This window comes from Alosa sapidissima, chromosome 18 (genome assembly GCF_018492685.1).
Source record: "Alosa sapidissima isolate fAloSap1 chromosome 18, fAloSap1.pri, whole genome shotgun sequence".
Lineage (NCBI taxonomy): Eukaryota > Metazoa > Chordata > Actinopteri > Clupeiformes > Clupeidae > Alosa > Alosa sapidissima.
Window position 1 is genome coordinate 9,533,041 of NC_055974.1, and position 10,000 is coordinate 9,543,040.

Genomic DNA, 10,000 nt, shown 5'->3' on the forward strand with positions numbered 1-10,000 from the left:
TATCCCTCTCTCCTCCTCTCCTCCTCTCCTCCTCTTACCTTCTGTCCATTTCCGACTCTCCTGGGTATTAAAATGCTCCTATAGAAAGTTCTCCGTCTGGCGCAGGCTTTTAGTACAAGGCCAAGTACAAGTATTGACACACAAACATTATGAGCAGTTCATATTGATGAGCTTTAAATGGTGTGTTATCACAGACGGTCAGCCATTCTTGTAGCTTCTGGAGCCTCCATGATAGATGATCAGGCTGTTGCCGTATGAAATCAATAAATGAGATCAATAAATGAGCGCCACTTGTCTCTGCACACATAGCATCACAGATGTGAAACCACACGATCTTTCCATGTTTTATATTTTATACAGAAATAGACTGTAACATATTGTTGTTTACAATCTCAGACTCAGACTCAGATGAGTTTGTCACTTTAGTATACTGATGTAATCAGTGCCCTGTGCTGAAGAGTGACCCCTTGACCCCTGGTGGCCAGGTCCTTAGGGACATACAGTAATGTAGCTCAGTCCCACCTGCTCCCCTACCTGCGACCTGGCATCGCCGATGTCTGCGTCCCCGAGCCGCTCTTGGTTTACCGACCGCACTGACACGGGCGTCATAGGATACTCCGTCTGGGCAGCCAAGGTGGGGGATTCCTCTTTCTCCGAGGGTCCAGGGACCAGACCATTCAGAAAGCTGCAGCCACAGCCGTCGGAAACCTCCCTCTGTTCCTCTCCTTCACTCTCTCTTTCTCTCTGTCTCTCTCTCTCATTCTCTCCACCTTGTTCATCAGCTCCCGTCGTTTTCATAAGCAGGTGTCGGGTTACAGGGTGCTTTATAATCCCAGTAACCCAATGATCATTGTTCTGTGTTTTGTGTTTGTTCCTGTTTGCTTCCCATGACGCCACTGTATGAAATATTGTACACATGGAAGTGTGTGTGTGTGTCTGTGTGTCTGTGTGTCTGTGTGTGTGTCTGTACTGTGTCAGGTTTCTATGTTTCATATGTGTACTGTGTCTACGTTTCATATGTGTCAGGCACAAAAAAGAGGCAAAGTCTAAATCCTTTTCCTGAAGGCAATGACTCGTGAGTGCATGTGTGTGTACGTGTGTGTGTGTGTGTGTGTGTGTGTGTGTGTGTGTGTGTGTGTGTGTGTGTGTGTGTGTGTGTGTGTGTGTGTGTGTGTGTGTGTGTGTGTGTGTGTGAGTGAGTGTGTGTGTGTGTGTGTGTGTGAGAGAGAGAGAGAGAGAGAGAGAGAGAGAGAGAGCAAGAAAGACAGACAGAAGGAGCAAATGAGTTAATTGAGTCAAAGCAAGACAGGGTAGTCGTGCAAGGAAATGTGATAGAAAATGAGAGAAACAGAGAGTGACTTGATTTAGAGAGAGAGAGGTAAAATGGGAAAGGAGAGAAAAGAGAAGTTCACACAAAGTCTCCCACTGACATCACTGAAATAGAACCTGACAAGAGTTCCATGTAGGGTCATGACACCGGGTCATCTGTGGGGTGTGTGACTTGAGTCACGTGTCTGTGTGTGTGTGTGTGTGTGTGTGTGTGTGTGTGTGTGTGTGTGTGTGTATGTGTGTGTGTGTGTGTGTATGTGTGTCTGTGTCTGTGTGTGTGTGTGTGTGTGTGTGACTTGAGTCACATGTGTGTGTGTGTGAGTGTGTGAGTGTCTGTCCATTCTTCTTAGATGTGTCATGTGTCCGTTGCCTCAGATCCCTGTGCTGAGGGTGATGGTGTGCTCTCCGCACCCGGCCCCAGCGCTCTGAGGTAATGGAGGTACAGTAGTGGAGGTCTCCCGACAGGGCAGGAAAACGAGAGTCTCTCCAGGAACGTCCTCGGCTCACTGCAGGGGTCACTGCTGGTCAAACACACCACTCTGATCGCCTTAACGCGCCACTGGAGACCAGGCCACTAAATTAGGAATCATGACGATGATTCCTAATTTACCACAAAGATGATAATATGGAAAATACCATCAGCCTGTCCAGAGCGGTCAGATCAGAGATGCTATCTTTGATTATGGACAGTATTGTTTTCGAGTGACTGATTTGATAATTATATGCATATAAATGATTAGCTACCAAGCGGTCAATCAGTCAAAGACAGCACAAAGACCAACAAACGAACACAGTGATGTCAAATTGTGGCGTTCCAATCTCTTTTCAGTTTTGATTAACTTCAGATCATTTCAAAAGAGTTCTTTTTTAAATTATTTGTATGATGTGAATCTGGCATAGCTAAGCTTGTAGAGGTCAGAGAGAATGCAGAAAGATAGAGGGATGACAAAGGGAAAGTATTGGGGGAGAGGGGGAAAGAGAGACTGAAGGAGAGAGAATGATTGCTTGCTGGCAATCTGGGATGTAAGAGCAGGCAAGACTGAACATGTGGGGAAACTGCAGTTCATCTGCTCAGAACTGATAACAGTGAGGAAAACACACACACACACACACACACACACACACACACACACACACACACACGTGCAGAGAGAAACACAAAAACCCTTTTTCAGTAATACTCTCTAGCTAAGACAAAGAGAGATATTTCAGGAACAGTAGAAAGAGAAAGGGATGACAGAATAACAGAGACAGAGAGAGACAGAGAGAGAGAAAAAGAGATGTCCTAGTTCATCAAAATGAAAGATTACCGGTACTCTCTTTGAAGGCACCTGTGTGTTTATTAGACTGTGGTGCCCATGGAAACCTCACCTGGCCTGTCACCTTCACAACAGTCTAACACTTGCATGCTGCTTTTGTCGTCCTGACACAGTGTTACGTCAATGCACACTCATATGCACCCTCTCTCTCTTTCTCTTTATCTATCTCTTTCTTTCACACATACACACACACACACACACACACACACACACACACACACACACACACACACACACACACACACACACACACACACACACACACACACACATATATATATATATACACTCACATGCTCACTCACTCTCACACATACACACAGACACTCACACACACACACACACACACTCACATGCTTACTCTCTCACACACACACACACACACACACACACACACACACACACACACACACACACAGAGAGAACATAAATGACCATTCATAATACACACTGGGTGAGTCAAATCCACCATTCTGCTGTGTTCTTTTCCCATGGCTTTTGTAATGCCGTAATGTGCTAGTTTGTGCTTTGGCTCCCTGTACATAGTGCTCACTCACTCATAGCTTCCTGTCTCTATAGGAAGTCTTCCACTTCCCCGAGATAAGGACGTAATCTAGGAAAAAGTCAGGAAATATCCCACAGGGTCTTTTCCTTTTGTTTTTCGTCCATTATGAGAGAGCCCTGCCTAGACGTGTGGAAACATAAGAACCTCATAGGGAGTGAATTGAGAGGAGGAATCACACACACCCAATGCATGATGGGATATTACAGCACGGCCCTGAAGATGATCCCGACCGGGTTGATCCAGCTGACAGAGACGAGGACAGGGAGAGGAAGGAAGGGAAGGAGGGATGGGGGAGGGGAGAGTTGATAAAGAGAGAAATATGGACAGAGAGAGAGAGAGAGAGAGAGAGAGAGAGAGAGAGAGAGAGAGAGAGAGAGAGAGAGAAAGGGAGGGAGGGAGAGCGAAATGAGGACAGACATTCGTTTGATGTTTTAGGTTTACTTAATATAAGGCTGTATGAAACAGCCCACAATGTAGCAGAGACAGGGAGAGAGAGAGAGGGAGAGAGAGGGAGGGAAAGAGAGAGACAGAGAGAAAGGGAGAGAGAGAGAGAGAGAGAGAGAGAGAGAGAGAGAGAGAGAGAGGAGAGAGAGAGAGAGAGAGGATGCAGCATTGCCACTGCAATGAGAGACAGACAGTGAGAGCAGAAGATAAATCCTCACAGCTCAGATTTCCATTGCAGCAATGTTTCACAGTCCCCAGTGGGGCTGGGATGGTGTGTGTGTGTGTGTTGTGTGGTGTGTGTGTGTGTGTGTTTGTTGTTAGGGTTAATGGTAGTGATAACAGTGATGCAAAACAAGAGCATGACATCAGCTGATCATCATCATTACCACATACAGTAGTGTTCTCTCTGTCTCTCGCTCTCGCTCTCGCTCTCTCACACAAACACACACACACATACACACACACACACACACACATATGCCCATTCTTCAGTTCCCCTCAAGACATTTATAATGACACACACACACATTATTGTTGCATCGAAGACCCAAGTGGACTGCCCTTAGCTATATGTCACCCCGTTGCTAACTTGATTGACACTTGAGTTCTTGCACTGTTGATGAAATGTGAGTAAATTAGTTATTACATAACTTCCTGGGTATTCTGCATCTTTCAAACACCTCACCAAGATCTTTCAGAATAATTTGTTTGAGATTTTTGTCATGTGGCTATATATTTATGTATGATTTATGTGTAAACATGTGCACCCACATGGAGGAGAATTAGAGAAATCAGTGGTGAGTAGTGGCCTGTAGCTTGTGGCCTGCCCTCTACCGCCCTCTGCTGTTGAGTCAGTGCCACTGCAGTGTTTTCAGTGCTCCTTTGATGTGGCTCCTCAGCACTTAGCCATGTTAATTGGATGAGTTGTCGTAGCCGAGGCGAACAAACGGGCCCATCTCATCGCGGCAAAACAAATCTGTCAGCTCCTCCGACTCCGATTCCGAAACCAACTGTTGCCTCCCCCGGGCTTTTTGTGTTGCTGATGAGACTAAGTAAATAAATCCTTGGTTTTAATTTAGAGCCGTTGTCATTGGTAACTAGCATGCAAGGTCATTATACACCACTTCAAACTTGTCATTTCAGCATTGTTCAGCAAAGTGCAGTGCAGTTCAGTGTAAGACCAACATGGTGCAGGCAGATTAATGGATGATATGTACAAGACTGATATACAGCACAGTACAAGTGTGTGTGTGTGTGTGTGTGTGTGTGTGTGTGTGTGTGTGTGTGTGTGTGTGTGTGTGTGTGTGTGTGAGTGTGTGTGTGTGTGTGTGTGTGTGTGTGTGTTTTTTCAGGGTTGGAGTGACTGTACAATGTACAATGCATAACATGTTTACTGTATGCAGGGGGAATATGTTTATTTCACTGTCATGGTATATAATGTGTGTGTGTATGAGTGTGTGTGTGTGTATGTGTGTGTGTGTGTGTGTTTACAAGTTTTCAGGGTTGGAGTGACTGTACAATGTACAATGCATAACATGTTTACTGTATGCAGGGGGAATATGTTTATTTCACTGTCATGTCATATAATGTGTGTGTGTGTGTGTGTGTGTGTGTGTGTGTGTGTGTGTGTGTGTGTGTGTGTGTGTGTGTGTATGTGTGTGTTGCAGGCTGGTGACAAACACTACCACCCAACATGTGCCCGGTGTGCCCGCTGTGAACAGATGTTCGGGGAGGGAGAGGAGATGTACCTGCAAGGTCAAATACTCTCTATCTCACTTTCTCTCTCTCTCTCTCTCTCTCTCACTCTCACCTCTGCCTCTCTGTCTGAAGTGTTGTGACATCTTTCTATCTCCTAGTCTCTCAACCCAGGCCACAAATGTCAACTCAGATGAACTAAGCAAGCTAAACTGTGTCTTCTTTAGTGATATCCACATCCGTTGAAATTGGTTGGTTCTTTTCATTTTGAAGAAGGTGAAAATAGCATAGTCCTCCGAGATGCTGTGGTCAACGAGTGGAAAAAAAGTGGTTGGCACACTGACCTGTGCATCAGGGGAAGCCGGTCACACCACCCTCTTGTAGCCCACGAGTGCCAACTCCCACACTTTCACTCTCTCATACCTGACAACCATGCCATACTAACAGCAGGGGCTCTTCACTTCACCACGTTGGCATCATCGTCAGTTTTCACACTGACATTATGCCAGGGCAGGGAACTGTACCAGCCTCTGCCTACTGGCCTTGGCACAACAGAGGGAGTAAAATTTTCATCAGGCCTGCTTGATATTTGCAAACAGTAGCCTTAGAGAAAAGGATGCAGCCGATCCTCTGTGCATTAGGCACCTTCAGGTTTCTCAGAATGTAGAGCAAGATCATGGCAAAGTTAATGATGGGAAAGAGAAATGAGTGTTTTAGAGGGTTCCCACGGCTCATGGAATTTCTGGAATATCATGGAATTTTAGAAGGTCTATTCCAGACATGGAAAGTCAGGGAATTTTTATCATTTTTGGGGCAAAGTCATGGAATATCAGTGAATTGTTATAGCAGTGTAAAATGTACTTGCCAAAATACAAATATATTGCCACACAGAATTGGTTTATATCTGGTTATTAGCTTTAAGGCTTGCTTGATTAGCCCAACTGTGTTTATTCAATGCCTATTTAGTCATCTCCCGCTCTAAAAAAAGTAAGCGATTTTTGACTGCTATGCGTGTGCTCTGAAATCATTGGTTGGTATATTGTACTATTCATTATATAGTAAGTCATGGAAATTCAGTTTTTTGACTTTGACTTAGAGTGGGAACCCTGGTTTTACATGCGGGCTACACCGGGTCTGCAACTAAAGCACTCTGCTGCTCGCGTAGCGTAAAGATAGTTTTAGAAGACGGGTTTTTTTCCGAACGTACGAGTCGTCATCACGTCTGGTGTAGCCCGTTCTATTGATCATAGTGGAAGCTGATTGTTGCAGCAGGTGCTGTGTGAGCGGGGCGCTTCCGATCCGGGCTCAGTGCAGCCCCCTTGTTAGTTTCATATCAGGAGAGGTTCTGTGAAACCCATTGCTGGTTTGTTGGGGGTGACGTCATTATTCGGGTGTACTGTGATGATTAAAGAGAGGGAAGGGTGCACTGAAACATATGATTACTCAGGGGTAGGCATGCTAAGTATGTTATAGTGCTCTAGCTATGATATTGGACAGAGTGACCACCATTCATCAGGGTAATTGTGGTCACTTAACTCATGAATCCAATTGTGGTTGGCACATCACACTACCATGATTCACCAGCTTACCTTGTCTAAATTTCACATATTGCTGCATGGCTATATATTCATTCCTCATCCAAATCGGAATGACATAATACTTGCCAAATAAATTGTGGTCCTCATTCACATCCTGAAGTCTATTCTATTATACAGTACACTTCTCTGTATTAACTATCAATTTTACGGCATAGGGCTGAATGTTTGATCTGCCATTGCACAGTTTTCCCTTTCCCAGTTACTAAGACATGATCAATGGATGGGGGGTGGGTGAGTGAGTGGGCCCTGGCAGAGCTGTAGGGCCCCTGGGACCTGTGTGAGTATGAATGGAGACAGAGACCCTCAGTGTGGTGAATGGGAGCCCAGAGATTAATCAGGCCGGCTGTACCCGCCCTGCTAATTTAATGCTGTCTGAATGGGGAGGCTTTAAAAGCCTGGAGCCTGCCGCACCCCCTCTCTCGCTCTCTCTCTCTCTCTCTCGCTCTCTCTCTCTCTCTCTCGCTCTCTCTCGCTCTCGCTCTCTCTCTCTCTGGGTGATTTACCTCGGCAGTCATCGGCCTGCACCTCATATCCGCCTGCGATTTACAGCCCGTGGAGAGGGACTGTGGAGGTCTGGGGCGGTTATTACGCACGCAGGCGTACACACACACACACACACACACACACACACACACACACACACACACACACATTGATGCACACACATATGCACAAACACTCATGCACAATGCGCTCACACATCTACACAATTATGTACACACACACACACACACACACACACACACACACACACACACACACACACAGGAAGCTCGTCAGAGAATGAAATGTGCTTGCTGACTCACTCCAGCGGTCAGTTCCAGTGGAAATAAGTCATTATTAGTACACTACACTTTTGGCTTTTATGTAGTCTGTAATAGCAGTCATTTAATGATTCACATTCATTTAATAATGAAGGAGATTACTTTTGTGGACTTATTCCTAAATCAAGATTAGGAATTGTTTTATGGCATTGCCTCACTTATTTATTTTCTTTCTCTTTCTCTCTCTTTCTTTCTTTCTTTCTTTCTTTCTTTCTCTATTTTTCTTTCTTTCTCTCTCTCTCAGGTTCTAACATTTGGCACCCACCCTGCAGGCAGGCTGCTCGGATAGAGGAGAAGAGTAAGGTATGAGTGTCCCAATAAACAACAACAACAACAACAACAACACTATTACTCTCCACTTTACCTATCTACCTAGCAACCTTTTTGAGACTGGTATAACTAGGGCCAGTCCTCAAAGTGCCATATTTAGACCTACAGTAAATCACCTGATTTACAGTAGTCAGCTCCCTTGTTCACGGTATATAGGGCAAGGCCATCTCCCATTGTAATTCACCTCTTCCTCCCAGAAGCAGGTCCGGATACAACTCAATGACCTTCCCATACAGGTTTGTGATATGCAGCCCCCCCCCCCAGGCCCGTGTCAAAGCATCAAACCCACCCTCCCCTCCTCCAACTCAACTCGCTGTGCATGATATCTCTCATTTACTTCAGCGTGCTTCCAGCTTAGTAGAAGCCTCACTGGACCTTCACAGAAACAAATAGCAGACTCCTCTGGCTGCCAGTCTGATCTTATGATCAGGCTAGAGGAAACTACTGTGTGTGATGCACTGACTGCACTCACTGATGCTGTGTGGGATTTGTAGTTCACTAGGGTTGTGGTTTGGGCCTACTTTGCAGTGCTTTTTACTAATAGGCCAACTTTGTGTTTTTCATAAAAGTGTGCCAGGCATTCACCGAGTGTAAATCCCAATGCTCTCTCTATCTCTCTCTCTCTCACTCTCACTCTCTTTCTCTCTTTCTTTCTTTCTCTCTCTCTCAATTCAATCCAGGTCAGAGATGCTTTATTAACATAGCTGTGTACAGTGTTGCCACAGCCAGTATTCAAAACCATTAATAACAATATGACAATATGACATCAATATTTAATGTTTTGTAACAGCAGCGAGAACATCAGCAGTTGCTATGTGAAAATATACAATAATGTGACAGCGGGAAACAAATGCACACATACACACACACACACACACACTCACACACACACACACACACACACACACACACACACACACACACACACACATTCTTTATCACTCTATTTTCATTTCTTCTCCTTTGCCCCTCCCTTCCTAACAATCTCCTCTCTCTCTCTGTTGCCCAGGTTACCAGGACCTCCTCTGAAAGCATCACCTCAGCACCAGCCTCTAGCACATCGGGCTCCCCAAGTCGAGTCATCTATGTATGTTCCCCGCGTTCCCATGTTCAACACCTAGTTTTACAGCACTGATGGGATACTGATGGAAAATGTTGCTGGTCATGATAATTGTCACTGACTTTAACTGTGTTCAGGGTTAGCTGTAGCGTAGTTAGCATGGTTAAGTTTGTGCTTTGTATTGATCTGTCTGCAGAATAAGCTTTGATCAGCAGGGGGCAGCATCACATAGCAATAAAACACTTATCCATATTTGAAGTGAAAACTTGATCTATCTATCTATCTATCTATCTATCTATCTATCTATCTATCTATCTATCTATCTATCTGTCATCATAATCATCATCATAATCATAATCTCTCTTTCTCCCTTACTTTGTAATTTAGGCAAAGCTTGGTGAGGAACTTCTGGACTACAAGGACCTTGCTGCTCTTCCCAAAACAAAAGCGATCTACAACATTGACCGACCCGACATGCTGTCCTACTCACCTTACATCAGCTACCCAGCGGACGAGAGGGTCTACGGAGAGGTCAGTACAAGCCCACAGACACTGCAGGACTGTCAGGACATATTGGACTCACTCCACCAGGGGGACGGACCAAAGTTCAATTAAAAGCCACCATCCCTCCCGCTAAGCAGAGGAAGGGACCTGCACTTTTGGCCTCTGTCCCTCTCCTCCCCCTGACCTCCTCCCTTCCATCAAACATTCATTTTCAAAAGCCATCTCCATTCAAAACTGCTCGTATCATGCACTGTCCGCTGTGCACTAACTGCTATCATTCCCTACCATTTTACTACTATTGAGTAGACATAGCATCAACATTCATGTGAGGC

At 45.1% G+C, this 10,000-nt stretch overlaps 1 protein-coding gene across 13 annotated transcripts in view; it reads left to right on the forward strand.

The window, feature by feature from the left end:
• The window catches only part of ablim2 (actin binding LIM protein family, member 2), an 84,421-nt gene that overhangs the window by 45,633 nt on the left and 28,788 nt on the right, over positions 1-10,000 (forward strand). For 9 of the 13 annotated variants that reach the window (XR_006024965.1, XM_042070300.1, XM_042070302.1 and 6 more), the window contains exons 7-11: positions 5,325-5,412; positions 8,019-8,077; positions 8,302-8,340; positions 9,114-9,191; positions 9,552-9,695. Coding sequence is in view for 12 of the 13 variants with exons in the window: in XM_042070300.1 (XP_041926234.1) it covers positions 5,325-5,412; positions 8,019-8,077; positions 8,302-8,340; positions 9,114-9,191; positions 9,552-9,695 (408 nt within the window). In the remaining variant the exon portion in view is untranslated. The remainder of the gene's footprint in view (positions 1-5,324; positions 5,413-8,018; positions 8,078-8,301; positions 8,341-9,113; positions 9,192-9,551; positions 9,696-10,000) is intronic. The other 4 variants (XM_042070304.1, XM_042070303.1, XM_042070309.1 and 1 more) reach the window with 2 other exon arrangements.